Source organism: Vipera berus, assembly GCF_964194415.1.
Source record: "Vipera berus genome assembly, chromosome: 3".
Taxonomy (NCBI): domain Eukaryota; kingdom Metazoa; phylum Chordata; class Lepidosauria; order Squamata; family Viperidae; genus Vipera; species Vipera berus.
Window position 1 is genome coordinate 30,601,602 of NC_138204.1, and position 18,031 is coordinate 30,619,632.

Sequence of the window (18,031 nt, forward strand, 5' to 3'; positions counted from 1 at the left end):
TGTTCTTTTCATCCAAATGAGTACAATGTGGCTTTATAAAGTGTCACTGACAATCTGTTTGGCATGTGTGATTTGTATATTTCTTGCTAGATATTTCTCTACTACGTACAAGGCATTCAGTGTATTTATATGGATCGGATGGGATACAAGGCTGAGCATGTGGTCTGCCTTCTATAAAGCAACAAGGGTCTATTGCTTCAAAATATTCCATTGTGTAATAGCGTTCCCTGGCCTCTCGCCATCTGCAAATCTCAAATTAGGAAAAATCTATTGCCTTAAAGAAAGCTATTAATACTAAGTCAGCAACTGTCATGTTATGCCAAGGTTTGCTTAATTATGAATGCATCACATTTGAGTGAAGTCTTATAATATGCTAAAACTGATGATCATGTGTGGGGATTTTAGTTTCCTAAACTCCAGCAGCAGTCATTCTAGCTGGGGAATTTGGAGAGCTGAAATGAAGAAAACTAGAAGGGGCCCAGGCTGGGAAAGGCTATCATAAACATTTCCAAAAGATCTGTGTTAACGGGGTCTAATCTATTAAGGCAAGATATCTTAGCTTCTTACTTGGATAAAACAGGTGTCTGGGAACATCTTTTCCAAATACCAAATTTCATTAAAATGTACAGTATAACTGCAGGACGTTACTGAAGTATTAGTTAATGCAGACTTTAACAATTGCATGTGGGAGCATTTCAGTTTGAGATATATGTCTGCAGACCTGTGTGAGGTGATTCTGGAAAGCTACAATTTTTGTAGAAAATTGAAAATTGTTTTTGTAAAAGCTACAAATCTCTGTGTTCTGAATATTGAAAAAAATACCTTTTTCTCTAAATAGAAATGGAATGTAGCAGAAAAAGTATCAGGCATTAACATTTGCTGTAGTACAGTGCATATATGTATGCATTGTTTAGAAAACCACTTTTCAGCCATTTTATGTCTGTATGCTGTATTCTTCTGTATGTGCTTATTTACACATAAGCTCCAGTGGTAATCCTTGACTTGATTTGTTTAGTGTCTGTTACTAACTTAACAACTACAGTATTCATTTAACAATTGTATCAAGATAGCTCATAAAATCGGGCAAAACTCACTTAACTGTCTTGCATGGCAATGGAAATTTTAGGCTCATAAATTGTGGTCATAAAGTTGTGGTCATAAATCAAGGACTACCTGTATATAGTGTTACAGCTTTTAATATATTAAATGAAGACTTGCCCAGAAACTAGCAATTGAAATCTCATAATTGCCACAGTCCGTGCTAATTAAATTAAATTAAATTAAATACGGAAGAGATTAGCATTGGAGGAGGTGAGGGAGGATCCCTTACAGGGACGGGCCGAGGAGTTTAGTCATCATCTGACGGACAAAATCGCTCAGATCCGGGCCGGCTTGGACTCTGACTGGGCGGAGTCTGACGTGGAGGAATCAGACGGTCTTGAGCATGTTATCTGGACTGAGTTCGATCCTGTTTCCCCTGATGATGTGGACAGGATCATGGGGAGGCTGAGCTCCACCACCTGTTTGTTGGATCCGTGCCCCTCCTGGCTGGTTTATGCGGCCCGGGAAGGGACACGAGGCTGGTTCCAGGCAGTAATAACTGCTTCTTTGAAGGAGGGTGTCTTCCCCGCCGCTGTTCTGTACCAGCCTGCTACCGGCCCTGCAGAAAAGGCAGGGACAACCCCTTTTACAAGAAGGCAAGAGGCTGGAACTAAGCCTGCCAAATTTATGGATACAAAAGCAAACAGAACAAGACACGAACCAAGAAACAGGAGTTAGTAAAGCAGTTGCCTTCAGCAAACCAGCCCTCCCACGCATTCCCCTTTTATACAGTTCAGGGCGTGGCTTCTCTCTGCCTCCTTCCGAGGTGCCCCATTGCCTTCCTCTGTTTACTCCTGATTGACTGCCTCCTGCGTCGGGCGTCCTTGAACAGGGCCAGCTGTGGGTCATCTTCATCCACGCTGTCAGGCTCACACAGCTGGGTCTGCGTCGTGACCAGGTGGGAGGGGCCTGGCTGAGGGCTCTCATCAGCAAGCTCTCCAACCCCCTTAGCAACCTCTCCAACACCCCCCTCCTCCTCCTCCTCTGAATCGTCCGACCCAACTGCCGAACCCACAGGCTGACCCTGAATCACAACAGCCACCTTGAAGGAGGCAGTGGTGAGACCCCTCCTCAAAAAGCCTGCCCTGGACCCGGCTGTTTTAAATAACTATCGTCCAGTCTCCAACCTTCGCTTTCTGGCGAAGGTTGTTGAGAGCGTGGTGGCGCATCAGCTTCCTCTGTTCCTGGAGGAAACTGATTATCTGGACCCATACCAATCGGGTTTCAGGCCCGGGCACAGCACATAGACGGCATTGGTCACGCTGGTGAATGATCTCTGGCGGGCTCGGGACGGGTTGCTCCTCTGTCCTAGTCCTATTAGATCTCTCAGCGGCTTTCGATACCATCAACCATGGTATCCTACTGCGGCGTCTCAGGGGGTTGGGAGTGGGAGGCACCGTTTTATGGTGGTTCTCCTATCTCCTGGGCCGCTCAGAGTCGGTGTTGATGGGAGGGCAGAAATCCACCCCGAGGCCTCTCATTTGTGGAGTTCCTCGGGTCGGTTCTCTCGCCCCTCCTGTTCAACATCTACATGAAGCCGCTGGGTGAGGTCATTCGTGGTTTCGGGGTGGGGTATCATCAGTACGCTGATGATACCCAACTTTTTCTTTCCACCCTGAACCAACCGAGCAATGCCCTCGCCGTGATGTCCCGTTGCCTGGAGGCGGTCCAGGTCTGGATGGGGAGAAACAGGCTTCGTCTCAATCCTGCCAAGACTGAGTGGCTGTGCATATCAGCATCTCGGACTAACCAGTCCATCCCACCTTTAACGATGGGGGGTGAGGTGTTACCCCCCGTTGATAGGGCTCGCAACTTGGGCGTCCTCCTGGACTCACGGCTTAATTTTGAAGACCATATAGGTGCCGTGACCAGGGGGGCTTTTGCCCAGGTTCGCCTGGTGTGCCAGTTGCGACCCTACCTGGACCGAGATGCCCTACGCACAATCACTCATGCGCTCGTGACCTCCCGTTTAGACTACTGCAACGCTCTCTACATGGGGCTGCCCTTGAGGACCACTTGGAGGCTTCAACTGGTGCAGAATGCGGCCACGCGAGTTGTGATGGGGGCTTCCCAATACTCCCATGTAACACCTCTACTCCGCGAGCTGCATTGGCTTCCGGTTGCCCTCCGGGTGAGATTCAAGGTGCTGGTGATGACCTATAAAGCCCTAAATGGCTTGGGTCCGGGATATTTGAGGGAACACCTGCTGCCAGCATCAAGTTCCCTTCGTCCAGTGGAGGGTCTCCTCAGGGAGGGTCTCCTCAGGGTGTCGCCGGTAAAAGACTGCCGGCAGATAACACCCAGGGGGAGGACCTTCTCTGTGGGTGTGCCTGCCCTCTGGAACCAGCTGCCTGTGGAGCTGAGGACTGCCCCTGACCTTCGTTCATTCCGCCGGGACCTGAAGACCTGGCTCTTTGAGCTCTCCGACCCAGGCTGAGAATTTTTAACTGGCGTTTTTATTTTAAGGGACAATTTAATCTTTTAAAATTGTTTTTTAACTTTTGTATTTTGTATTGCTGATTTTAAATACCCTGTAAACCGCCCTGAGTCCTTCGGGAAAGGGCGGTATATAAATCTAATAAAATTAAAATTAAATTAAATTAAATTAAAATTAATACAATATTAATCAGAAGTGTGGACGTCTGCATGAAATGCTACTGTGTTGCCATAGGCAAGATTGAGCAACTCCTAAACATTCATGTCTGAATGTGCACTTTGTTGAATTTTCTATTAAAACATAAATTGCAGTTGGAAGCCTTGAGGTATAAAGTGTCTTCAATTCTTCAGAAAGCAGGTGGGAATTTCCAGTGTGATACAGAGTTGGGAAGACTTCATTTGAAATCCATTTTGAACCACAGAAATATATTGGAAACTTTGGTCAAGTCAGTGTCTCCTTGCATGATGGTGGTTGTGGGATAGCATAAAAGAGAATCCTTATATAGGTTGCCTTGGTGAATAAAATATAAAAATGTTCTGCACATTGCAAATACATCAGTTTGGGGGGAAATTGTTTGTTTTGATTCTTTGAGACATTTGAGCTCAGTTTCTCCATGCAACTTAAAATCAGATAAAGCACAGTGGGTTGTTGATGGATTATACTATCTCTTCCAGCTTTCCAACAGATTTTTCAGGTTAGAATTTTAGCTCTCAGCCACATAAGAAATAACAAATGCAGTATGTTCTGCTTGGGTGGCTGAATTATTCCCACTGGAATATATCAAAGAGATCAGAAGAACCGAAAAAAGTGTTTATTAGGCGATTAAAGAAATACCCTGCTCAGATTGATTCATAACATCTTTTCATCCTTTCTTCCAATGGTGTAGAAAAGATCCCAGCATTCCCAAAGGTCATAATTCCTGACTATCAAGTAATACATGAACAGACCCTCTGCTTTTGCTGTCATTTTTTCTTATGTTCTTTCAAAGCTATCCTGTTGCTTCCAGTTAGACTGCGACTTGGTTTACATGTCATGCTAAGCAATTTTTAGTTATTGCTTAATAATTATTAGAGCTTTGCAGGTATTTGGATGCTAGTCTTTGTATATGTACCACCTGTCAGGAACACCTTAAACTAAATGCACCCTTTCCTGAGTTTTTGTATCAGCTTTAGTAGGCAGCCATGTGAGCCTAGGAAAAGTTTAATTGGGTTCCTGAGAAGTACACTTACGTTTTTTTCTGAATCAGATTATTCCTTTGATTCTGTGTTTCCACATAGTTTAGTTAATATGTCATATTATCCAATTTCATACTATATGCTGAATAAAGACAGACCACATCACGTTATAGCTTAACATGGTATGCAAACATAGGCTGGATTAATTATGCTTTCACTTAACTTTTTTTTAATTAGGGAGAAGATATTGAATAGACTAACCCTTTCTGGTATCTGTGCCGGATTCCTTGGCTAGTAATGCAACTAAAATCCAGTTTTTTACCCCAGTTATGTGTACTTATTTTCAAACTTGGATCTTACATATATGAGATGGATAACTATATAAATTAAATTAAATATTTAATTTTGTGTCTATTTTGAAAGCCAATGTAATTGAAAATGATGGTGTTAAAAGCTGTATATGATGGAAATAAATCATGAATGAGAATAAATGGAATGCTTAGCAAATGGTTCAGTACTAAAAAGAAAGTAAGACAAAATATTCTGTCTCCTTGATTGTTTAATATATTTCTGGATAAATGTATAAAGTTTATAAATTTGGCATCAGAGGCATGTTGGTTAGGAATGTGAATGTATATGTTTTTATGCAGATTATGATAGCTTGTTGGATGAGAACCTAAAGAATACTATATGATGTAACAAAAAATATGAATGTGAAAATTAATATGTGAAAACCCAAGGTTGACAAGAAAAATGGAGTAAATTATTTCGGATTATAGATAAACAGTGAAAAGCTAGAGGAAGTTAGTGGGTTTGTATACCACAGATGAATGTTGACTAAAAAAAGGGAGCTGAATAGAGAAATTTTGAAATATGCAAGTGCTGATAAAAATGCAAGGCTATGTATAGATTTGTTGCAAATGAATATTTATTGGGGGAAAATTGCATAACAGTATGCTTTATTATATGGAAATGAGAATTGGGGGTGTTTGCCAAAAGTTTGTTTGATGAAAAAAAAGAACAAATAGAATCTAGAATGAAGGTGTGCTGAATCAACATGGATTGAATGGCTAGTTCAGAAGTGTATTGTGATGGTTCTGATATAGAAAGAAAGAAGAGGGATCAAACTGCAAATCTGAAGGAAGAAAGAATAAATGACTTGATGGGAAAATGATAACTAAAATGTGGGTGGATGGCATTGGTAAGATTCTGGAAAAGGAGAGTGTTGTTGTTGTTGTTAGTTGCGAAGTCGTGTCCGACCCATCGCGACCCTACGGACAATGTTCCTCCAGGCCTTCCTGTCCTCTACCATCTTCTGGAGTCCCTTTAAGCTCACGCCTACTGCTTCAGTGACTCCATCCAGCCACCTCATTCTCTGTCGTCCCCTTCTTCAATTGCCCTCAATCTTTCCCAGCATTAGGAGAGTGTTAAATAAGTTTAAAGAACAAAGGTAATATATGAAGTGTTGTACGGGCATGGTGAAAATAAAGTTAGTGTGCAAGTATAGAAGGGATATGAAAAGATACAGTTAACTGTTGATGTCAAATAGTGTTAACTATGTTTCCTTTTCTTATCTCATGTTTTAATTCCTTTGGCATACTTTGTCTTACTCCTTTCTCCTCTCTGCATAATGTTGCTTATTGAAAATAGAGCTATGGGGATATACGACCATAACCATGCTATTCAAAAATACTTTCTTATTGTATCTTTGAACAACACTAAGGTAAAATCAGGCAATTTTGTATTGGCACTTAGATTAATTATTCTTAGGCTTTAGTTTCCCAAACATTCTAGCCTTGTGTTTAAAACTTTGGCTGCTTGTAAGCTGGAAATATTTTAAAATACAGTACCTAGAATTTGATGTTACCCAGTTTTCTGTAAAATATGGATCCATTTATTTATGCATCAAATTAATATGGCTGTCCATCTCATACAAATAACTCTGGACAGCATATAATAAAACCAACAATTAAAACATTGTACAACAACCATTTAAAACAACTAAATATAAATAAAAATCAAGGATTGTATTCAATAAAGTAGCACTCACTAAAACAACAGATTTAGTTTGAATTCTTAAGGTTATCTGCTTTTTCTTTTGAGAAAAGTGGTGTTTGGCTTCATGCTATATGGACATCGCTTGGGTGAAAAGCAGAGATTGAGATGATAATGTGAGAACTGAGTTTATGACTTAGGCTTCTACATAGCTCCTGTTATCAGGACAGAATTACATTTTATTTTTTTTAAATATAGAGCAACATTTAAAAGTTAAAAGATTGAGAAAGTAGTGACTTAAAGGCAGAAAATGTAATTGCATAGTCCTTTATAAATTTGTATGATTGTACACAAGTTGCAGACTTTCAGACTATGCCACACTTCAGAATGTAGCAAGGAGTAATAGAATGTGCATTAATGACTTTTCCTAGAACTGATTGGACAGGATCGATGAGTGAGAATTTATAGCCTACTGGTAACTGTTTCAGTCCCTCCAGCAGGGTAAATCATAGTTGGGAAAAAGTTCACTGGTGCTGTGAATTAAATAATCATTGGTATCTGTAACCAGTGATGGAAAAAGAGTTAGATCTGTTTGTGTTGCTTGCAGTTTAAAGAATAATAAAGACTGTTGCTAATGTTGCCCTTCAGCTCTGAAGCATTTCTTTCTTTTTTTTTAAAATCAACAGATTAACAAAAAACAAAGAAAATATCCTCCCACTCCTTTTTTAGTTTTGTTTCCTACTTTTTTTCTGGTTGTCAGGGAAAGAAGAAATCATAAGTCAGTTTGTAAATAAGGGATATGGTGGTCTTTGATGAAAATTTCATTGAATTGCAGCCTCAATGGATAGGTGATTAAACAAGAGGAGTGTGGTTTTTTATTAGCTTATAATTCTGAGGGTATACTTTTTAAACTTGCTTACTGCAATTACATTTGTTTTGTTGCACTTTAAACAGTAACCTTTTTATTTTATATGCCAGTTTGTAGGCCACATCATCTTACCCTTTAATTTTTATATTTTATTTTCTGACTTAGATTAGCTTAGTCTAGAAAGGGCTGTGTGTATGTTCTGTTCTACCTCCAGGTTCATGGTTTTCCCACTGCCTGTTGTCATCATAGACATTCCATAAAGTAGGTAATCTGATAGGTAACAGGCCATGATCATATATGAGTGGGAATTTAAACTTGGAATTCCTCAGTCCTAGTAAAATATGCTAACTACTAAGTCAGTATCTCTATACTCTTGTTCCTTTGTTGTGGTTATTGTTATTTCCGGGCCACAGAGATAAATCCTATGATGAGAAGCCCTTTCTTATAACATAAAATAAAAATAAAAATTCCATAACCTCAAACATTAGCTACATTGTATTATGGGAATTCCTAGGAAAAATCTATGTTCTCTCTGAGAAGAAAGAGAGGTTTAGAGAAAGATTTGAATCATAACTCCTTGTTTACTGGTCGTCTGTTTAATTGTTAACTTTTTAATTGCTTTAACTTTATTTTAATGGTTTGAGATGTATTAACATTGGGAGAGTTTTATTGTGAAAGACGGCTTCTAAATGAATTGTGCAGTGAAAAGGCAAGACCAAACTTTTAAAACCATAGGTTAGATTTAGAGATGTTTCAAAGGAATTATTGATCAATTTCATTCTGTGCCCCTAAATACCAGTTGCGAAATTAAGCATTTGGGAAATTATGTATGTTAATTAGGGAAAGAGAATTGGTAGTAATCCTCTTTCTCTTTTGTTAGCAAGCACCAAGAATATATTCTGATGAGTTAATAAACTTTGCTTTCTATATCTTCTTATGCTCTTCATTGAAATGTATTGGTACGTTCTCACTCTTACTGAAGTTGCTTCACTTTCTGATGGGAAATAGAAATATTTATTTATTTTTATTTTAATTCCATTTATATCCCGCCCTTCTCCGAAGACTCAGGGCGGCTTACAAGCTTAGCAGTAGCCTTCATTCTATGCATATGCCTGCTTATTAGGGCTTTCACACACACCCCAAGCGGCATTATTACAAAGTCAGCTTAATTGCCCCCAACCATCTGGGTCCTCATTTTACCTACCTCGGAAGGATGGAAGGCTGAGTCAACCTTGAGCCTGGTGGGACGCGAACCTGCACTAATTGCAGGCAGCTGGTGTTACTTAAGGAGGCATTAGCCCACTGCTCCACCAAGGCTTGCACTGATTAGATTTCTTGCACTGATTAGATTTCTTCCTTTTTAAAGTATTATTTAAAGTATTATAAACATCAGGATTGGGTGCTTTTCCCCCAGCTTTGCCTGGGATCAAACTCTACCACTCATACATGTTTCTTACCTAGCTTGGGAAACAAAAACTTCCTTCTGACCCATTAAAAAAACTTTGCAGATTACAAATCATCAGAGATGATCAAGAAGGATTTGAACCAGCTCTGCTTAGTGTTGATGTTGTTGTTGTTGTTGTTAGTTGCGAAGTCGTGTCCGACCCATCGCGACCCTATGGACAATGTTCCTCCAGGCCTTCCTGTCCTCTACCATCTTCTGGAGTCCATTTAAGCTCACACCTACTGCTTCAGTGACTCCATCCAGCCACCTCATTCTCTGTCGTCCCCTTCTTCTATTGCCCTCAATCTTTCCCAGCATTAGGCTCTTCTCCAGTGAATCCTTCCTTCTCATTAGGTGGCCAAAGTATTTGAGTTTTAGCTTCAGGATCTGGCCTTCTAAAGAGCAGTCAGGGTTGATCTCCTCTAGGACTGACCGGTTTGATCGCCTTGCAGTCCAAGGGACTCGCAGGAGTCTTCTCCAGCAACATAGTTCAAAGGCTTCAATTCTTTGGCGCTCAGCCTTTCTTATGGTCCAGCTTTCACTGCCATACATTGCAACTGGGAAGACCATCGCCTTGACTATACGCACTTTTGTTGACAGGGTGATGTCTCTGCTTTTTAGTGTGCTGTCTAGATTTGACATGGCTTTCCTCCCAAGGAGCAAGCATCTTTTAATTTCTTGGCTACAGTCCCCATCTGCAGTGATCTTGGAGCCCAGGAAAATAAAATCTGTCACTACCTCCATTTCTTCCCCATCTATTTGCCAGGAATTGAGAGGGCCGGATGCCATGATCTTGGTTTTCTTAATGTTTAGTTTCAACCCAAGTTTTGCACTCTCCTTCTTCACTCGCAACAAGAGGCTCTTTAGTTCCTCTTCACTTTCTACCATTAGAGTGGTATCATCTGCATATCTTAGGTTGTTGATGTTTCTTCCAGCAATCTTAATTCCAACTTTTGATTCATCTAGCCCTGCCTTTCTCATGATGTGCTCTGCATATAAGTTAAATAGGCAAGGCGACAGTATACAGCCTTGCCGGACTCCTTTCCCAATTTTGAACCAATCAGTGGTTCCATATCCAGTTCTCACTGTTGCTTCTTGGCCCGCATATAGGTTTCTCAAGAGACAAATAAGATGGTCTGGTATGCCCATCTCTTTAAGGACTTGCCACAGTTTGTTATGATCCACACAATCAAAGGCTTTAGCATAGTCAATGAAGCAGAAGTAGATGTTTTTCTGGAACTCTCTAGCTTTCTCCATGATCCAGCGTATGTTAGCAATTTGATCTCTAGTTCCTCTGCCTCTTCGAAATCCTGCCTGTACTTCTGGTAGTTCTCGATCCACATACTGCTGGAGTCTAGCTTGTAGAATTTTAAGCATAACTTTACTAGCATGAGAAATGAGTGCAATGATGCGATAGTTTGAACATTCTTTAGCACTGCCTTTCTTTGGAATTGGAATGTAAACTGTTCTTTTCCAATCCTGTGGCCACTGTTGAGTTTAACAAATTTGCTGGCAAATTGAGTGTAGCACTTTTACTGCATCGTCTTTTAAGATTTTGAATAGCTCAGCTGGAATACTGTCACCTTCACTAGCTTTGTTGTTGCTCAGCTTTTCTAAGGCCCACTTCACTTCACAGGATGTCTGGCTCGAGGTCAGTGACCACCTCATTGTGATTATCAGAGACGTTAAGCTCATTCTTGTATAGTTCTTCTGTGTAATTTTGCCACCTCTTCTTAATCTCTTCTGCCTCTGTTAGGTCCCTGCCATTTTGGTCCTTTATCATGCCCATTTTTGCATTAAATGTTCTTTTCATCTCTCCAATTTTCTTGAAAAGATCTCTGGTCCTCCCTATTCTATTGTTTTCTTCTATTTCTTTGCATTGTTCATTTAAGAAGACATTCTTATCTCTTCTAGCTATTCTTTGGAATTCTGCATTTAATTGGGCATATCTTTCTTTTTCTCCCTTGCCTTTCGCTTCCCTCCTTTCCTCAGCTATTTACAAAGCTTCCTCAGACAGCCATTTTGCTTTCTTGCATTTCTTTTTCTTTGGGATGGTTTTGGTTGCTACCTCTTGTACAATGTTGCGAACCTCTGTCCATAGTTCTTCAGGCACTCTGTCTATCAGATCTAATTCCTTAAATCTATTTGTCACCTCTACCGTATATTGAACAGGGATATGATTTAATTCATACCTGACTGGCCTAGCGCTTTTCCCTACTTTCTTTAATTTAAGCCTAAACTTTGCAACAAGAAGCTCATGGTCTGAGCCACAGTCAGCTCCTGGTCTTGTTTTTACTTACTGTATAGAGCAGACATGTCAAACACAAGGCCCGGGGGCCGGATCCGGCCCACGAAGTGGTTTCATGCGGCCCGCGAAGCCATCCTGGAAACAGCGAGGGAATGGCCCCCGCTGCCTTGGCCCTGGCCCAGAGACCCTCCTTCTGCCAGAGACCCTCAGATCTGTCCCACTCCTGCCCAGGCCCCCATAGGCACCCTTGATGCAAACGATGTAGAGCTGGCCATGCCCACCCAGTAGGCCGTAGGCACTCTAGCCACGCCCATCCAGTAGGCCACGTCCACCCAGTAGGCCACGCCCACCCGGCCCCCTGAGGGCAACCACAATGCTGATGCGGCCCTCAATGAAATTGAGTTTGACACCCCTGGTATAGAGCTTCTCCATCTTTGGCTGCAGAGCATATAGTCAATCTGATTTCTGTGTTGACCATCTGGTGATGTCCATGTGTAAAGCCGTCTCTTGGGTTGTTGGAAAAGAGTGTTTGCTATGACCATCGTATTCTCTTGACAAAATTCTATCAGCCTGTGCCCTGCTTCATTTTGTACTCCAAGGCCAAACTTGCCTGTTATTCCAGTTATCTTTTGGCTTCCTACTTTAGCATTCCAATCCCCCATGATGATAAGGACATCATTTTTGGGTGTTAGTTCTATAAGGTGCTGTAGAGCTTCATAGAACCGGTCAATTTCATCCTCTTCAGCACTGGTGGTTGGGGCATAGACTTGGACTACTGTGATATTGAATGGTTTGCCTTGGATTTGAACTGAGATCATTCTGTCATTTTGAGGATTGTATCCTAGTATTGCTTTTCCTACTTTTTTATTGACTATGAAGGCTACTCCATTTCTTCTGAGGGATTCTTGCCCGCAGTAGTATACCTGATGGTCATCTGAATTAAATTCACACATTCCTGTCCATTTTAGTTCGCTGATACCTAAGATATCAATGTTTAGTCTTGTCATCTCTTGTTTGACCACGTCCAGCTTTCCTTGATTCATGAATCTTACATTCCAGGTTCCTATGGAGAAAAAATCTTTACAGCATCGGACTTTCCTTTCACCACCAGATATATCCACAGCTGAGTGTTGATAATGGCAGGTAATTAGCAAATCAGACAGACACTTTGCTTAGCTGGGAATTGTAGGTTTTCATCTGAAGTGGAATAATTAATCATCTCCACCATTTAAATTTGGAAAATTACATTCATTTCTTTGGTCCTAGTGATGAGTGAAGGATTATTTTAACAGAGTACCATGTGAAGGCTCCTCAAAATCTAAACCAATTCTCATTCATGCATTCTAAAATAGATTTCAGAAATTTTTATTGAATCACATAGAACCTATACTTTCAGTTTTATACCTAAGGATCCAGTATCTTGAGTTTGTACTGGGCCTGTAGATTAGATCAGGAAGTCAAAATACTTCCAATATAAGGCATTGGGAAGATCCTTAGAACTCTTGTCAAGAAAACTCTGGGTTGGGGCCAGTAGTCACTCAGAGATTAGCATAATTTCCAAGTGTTTTCAGTAACTCTGTTGCATTATTTAAATAGGAAACTGGCTGTTTATTCCAGGTTGACAAATTATGTGTGAAACAACAATAAACACACATGATAAAAATAGATTTTGGATTAAAGTGTGGATTAACAAGAAAGAATTACAGCTTTATATCCTTAGCTATAATAGTTGCCTATATTTGGCATTTCTGTTTAAAGTGAGTCATTGTTCTTCAAATACTTGTGTTTGCTTAGAAAGAAACAGCAAGCAGAGAAAGGAATGCCTAACATCACTGGAAGATAGCAGGAATCACCGGGTATGGTTGTGGGTTCATTGCATGGTTCACATACAGTGGGACAAAAAAGTATTTAGTCAGCCACCAGTTGTGCAAGTTCTCCCACTTAAAAAGATGAGAGAGGCCTGTAATTTTCATCATAGGTATACCTCAACTATGAGAGACAAAATGGGGGGAAAGAATCCAGGAAATCACATTGTAGGATTTATAACGAATTTATTTGCAAATTATGGTGGAAAATAAATATTTGGTCAATAACAAAAGTTCATCTCAATACTTTGTTATATACCCTTTGTTGGCAATGACAGAGGTCAAACGTTTTCTGTAAGTTTTCACAAGGTTTGCACACACTGTTGCTGGTATTTTGGCCCATTCCTTCATGCAGATCTCCTCTAGAGCAGTGATGTTTTGGGGCTGTCGCTGGGCAACACGGACTTTCAACTCCCTCCAAAGGTTTTCTATGGGGTTGAGATCTGGAGACTAGCTAGGCCACTCCAGGACCTTGAAATGCTTCTTATGAAGCCACTCCTTTGTTGCCCGGGTGGTGTGTTTGGGATCATTGTCATGCTGAAAGACCCAGCCACGTTTCATCTTCAATGCCCTTGCTGTTGGAAGGAGGTTTTCACTCAAAATCTCACGATACATGGCCCCATTCATTCTTTCCTTTACACGGATCAGTCGTCCTGGTCTCTTTGCAGAAAAACAGCCCCAAAGCATGATGTTTCCACCCCCATGACATTCTCCCAATCCTGTTCTGGATCATCCAAATTCTCTCTAGCAAACTTCAGACAGGCCCGGACATGTACTGGCTTAAGCAGGGGGACACGTCTGGCACTGCAGGATTTGAGTCCCTGGCGGTGTAGTGTGTTACTGATGGTAGCCTTTATTACTTTGGTCCCAGCTCTCTGCAGGTCATTCACTAGGTCCCCCCCGTGTGGTTCTGGGATTTTTGCTCACCGTTCTTGTGATCATTTTGACCCCACGGGGTGAGATCTTGCGTGGAGCCCCAGAACGAGGGAGATTATCAGTGGTCTTGTATGTCTTCCATTTTCTAATAATTGCTCCCACAGTTGATTTCTTCACACCAAGCTGCTTGCCTATTGCAAATTCAGTCTTCCCAGCATGGTGCAGGTCTACAATTTTGTTTCTGGTGTCCTTCGACAGCTCTTTGGTCTTGGCCATAGTGGAGTTTGGAGTGACTGTTTGAGGTTGTGGACTGGTGTCTTTTATACTGATAACAAGTTCAACCAGGTGCCATTCATACAGGTAACGAGTGGAGGACAGAGGAGCCTCTTAAAGAAGAAGTTACAGGTCTGTGAGAGCCAGAAATCTTGCTTGTTTGTAGGTGACCAAATACTTATTTTACCGAGGAATGTACGAATTAATTCGTTATAAATCCTACAATGTGATTTCCTGGATTCTTTCCCCCCATTTTGTCTCTCATAGTTGAGGTATGCCTATGATGAAAATTACAGGCCTCTCTCATCTTTTTAAGTGGGAGAACTTGCACAATTGGTGGCTGACTAAATACTTTTTTGTCCCACTTTAACTAAATGCTTGGAAACCCCCCCCCACCCCCAATCACATCCATTCAGCATGAAGAGTATTGTTCATTTCCCTAAAGAAAAATGAATAGCTGCCCATGTGAACTGAGTGTAACCTATTTTAATGGTCTCTGTTTTCATTTTAAATAATTTGCACATTATATTCTTTGTTTAGGAAATTTATCACTGGCAGACATAGATTTTATCCCAGAGATATCATTGATATCAAACACGTTAGCAATTTGAGGTAAATTTTGACTGAATTTATTACCTAATTGTAATTAGCTTCATTGTTTAATCAGTAAGGCAAAAACATAATAACATTATCTGAGTTATCTTCGCATGTTGCTTACATGTTATGATTTATTTAATCATAGTTGGTAAATAAGCGGTGATTGGCTAGATTTACAAGAGCAATCCTCCACCCACACACACACAAATCATATTATGGCTAAGCTGCATGATGTATAAACCCTGTCTTTGTGTGATCATTGAGATAAATGGTTTTAATTTGAAATTCTTGAAATAGTGTGCTTTAGAATATGTGTTACTTACATTCTCCTATTTCAGAAAATGAAATAGAACCTTGTATCAAAGCATTGGGATCTTTCAGGATGAAAGGTGAATGAATTTGACATATGTAAACTTGAGTATGATTGAGAATTAGATCTAATTTGATAAATATACCAAATTATGCAAGACCCAATTCATGGAATCAAATGACACATTATCAGCTTCCATACCCTACTGATTTTATTTTACATGGAAACTAGTATGAGTCACTCTAGATAGAAAGATGGATGGCATAAAAACTTAATAAATAAAATGATGAAAAAACAATAGCACTCTATCTTAACTAAATTATAATTGTAATTTATCTTGTAAATTACCTTAATTTACAAGCTTCTGGGCTACAGATTTATTTTTACAACTTTTCCTAGGAACTCAATGTGGTGTACACAGAATCACCCTTCATTTTATCTTTACAGTGCAGAAAGAAGCCTGTGAATTTAGTTGGGCTTAGTGAAAATGACAGGCCCAAAGTTATCAACTTAGTTCCATAGCACAAACACGAATCTGGATCTCTCAGGCCTAATCAACACCTTAACATTTGTCTTGAAAAACACAAATAAGCATTGGAAATCAATAAGAAAGACTGGAGGAGCTGGTGAGGAACAATCTCAACTGTTTGCCTTCCAGTAAAGGCATGTTTTATTATTGGCCACATCCACAGCAGCCATTTTATCAGAACACATAAAATATACTCTCAAAATTCAAAGTGTGCAAAAATCCTAATATTTTAAAATTATTTTAATCAAAGCTTTCCCAGTTAGTAGATAGTTTTTGTTTTCCATTATTTCCTAGTTTGTTTATTTTTTAAGCGTACAGTATAATCCATTAAATATAGCAATACTGAAAACGTATCTGGAAAGCTGGATACATGCAAATGGAATGGCTATAAAGTGCAATCAGGAGTCATACTACAACAAGGGTTTTTTATATGGAGTAGATTCACAATCTCAAGCAGGTTTTGATTAAATAAATTGTAGATGTGCTGCCAAAGTGAGCATGATTAAACTGTAAGTCATTGGCTACTCTTAACAAAGATAAGTGAATTAGAAGTGACAGATATAAAAGTTACTTTTCCTTTTATTGTGCTTTTTTCTATATGTACTTTGTTCACTACAATGAATGATTTGGCTCTTAATCAACTGGCTTAATTATCTGTTTGTTTTTTAAAATGAATCTGTCCATTTTTGCATTGGAGCAATTAGCTGTAAATTTACAAACTACTTTAGATTTTCTCTTTCCAGTGCTGAATACAAATGTGTCAACACTTCAGAAACCATCTTTGTTCCCCACCCCACCCCCAATTACCCCTTTATATGTAGATATTGCAAGATAGATTTCTCTTGTAGGTATATTTACTGGAAGCATAAGATCCTTAATACAAAGTTACAATTTTTTAAAACACTGAAAGTGTAGAAATAAATTATTGTGAATCACGAAGAAGGAATATTGGAATTTATGTGGACTTTTTAATCCAGGTTTTCCACTTAAAATTGGGGTTAAAGACATCCTGTTATAGACAGGTGGCCTTATACTGGGTAGAACTGAGGAATACTGTTCAGCTTATTTAGGATACTTCTGGCCCCATAAACAGTTGTTCCATTTTGCGTCAGAACATGCATACTTACCTTTCTTTTCAAACAGTGAGAAATGCATTTGATTTCAGTTCACTTTTTCTTAGTAAATACATTAAAAACTCATAAATACATATGCTGGCACTTTGGGCTCCAAAGCGTCAACACTGTTGTTATCCTTTCAACAGAGAGATCTTTCACCATAATTGTTGTTCTCTGCCACAATAAAATCATTTAAAAATCTGCTACAATAAAATTCTCCAAAATATTAAAACCCTAAAAATATAAGCTATAGTGTTCAAAAATAAGTCTTAGGGGGAAAAGAAAAAAGATACATATGAAAAATAGTTCTTGGCTCTTGTGTTGATTTATTAAAATGGGATCCTGCCAAAAAGTGTGCAGTACCTAAAAAAAAACCATAAAAAAAAGAAAGAAAGAATCTTGGCTGACTGTCAGCAAGCGATTCGGTATTGGCCAAGATTAAAGGGAACAAATGCTTGTCTGGAATTATTTGATAGTTACTCATAGAAAATGCCAACTTCTGAGATCCTATTTTCTGGGGGGAAATGCTTGAAACCTAAAATTCTGTATGAATTAAAAGAAAGTAGCCAACATGTACAGATGTATACAAACTTTAGGCACCTTTGATCAAATTGTATGCTTCAATGAATTCCTAATGAACAGAGGCTGGAACAACCTCTATATGTACAAAATTTAACTCAAAACCTTTCTGCAAATACATAATATTTGAGATTTACTGATTCAAAGTAAGAAAACAGTGAATATGATAGGTGGAAACATTTTGGCACCCCTTCAATGAGTCTGTCTTGGCTATGACAGATGAATATAACTCTATTTCTTGAATATTTTATACATTCTATTCTGCGTGGAAAAAAATGGGGAATTCCTCTTGATTCTAGCTCTAGAATACATGTAGCCATCAGTAGACTTAGAGCTTTAATACACAATAATTTTATTAACAAAATCATGAAGAGTATATATATTTTCTGACAGAATCCTTTTGTGGCATTTTTCCTCTTTTAGGTGTATCAGTTAGTCAAGATACCGAGGCTGTCAACTGATCCTTTCAAATACCAAGAGGGTGGCCTAACCAGGAGCTTAAATACAAAATTAAAACTGCAGGCTGCCAATCTTACTCTATAGCTTTCTAGAAGGGCGTTCTTCACTTCTTATATTATCTTCCAGTCTGTGTTATAATGTTCCCCTTGATTTTCACAGC

General features: G+C 39.5%; 1 protein-coding gene across 4 annotated transcripts in view; it reads left to right on the plus strand.

Moving 5' to 3' along the window:
• Window positions 1–18,031, plus strand: part of DLGAP4 (DLG associated protein 4) — a gene marked incomplete at its 5' end in the record, with an annotated part of 144,301 nt that overhangs the window by 109,633 nt on the left and 16,637 nt on the right. Inside the window, 3 exons of one of the 4 annotated variants that reach the window (XM_081325676.1) lie at window positions 12,328–12,411; window positions 14,823–14,894; window positions 15,218–15,268. The exons of the other annotated variants lie outside the window; for them this stretch is intronic. Coding sequence (XP_081181802.1) covers window positions 15,262–15,268 — 7 coding nt within the window. The remainder of the gene's footprint in view (window positions 1–12,327; window positions 12,412–14,822; window positions 14,895–15,217; window positions 15,269–18,031) is intronic. 4 annotated transcript variants of the gene reach the window in all.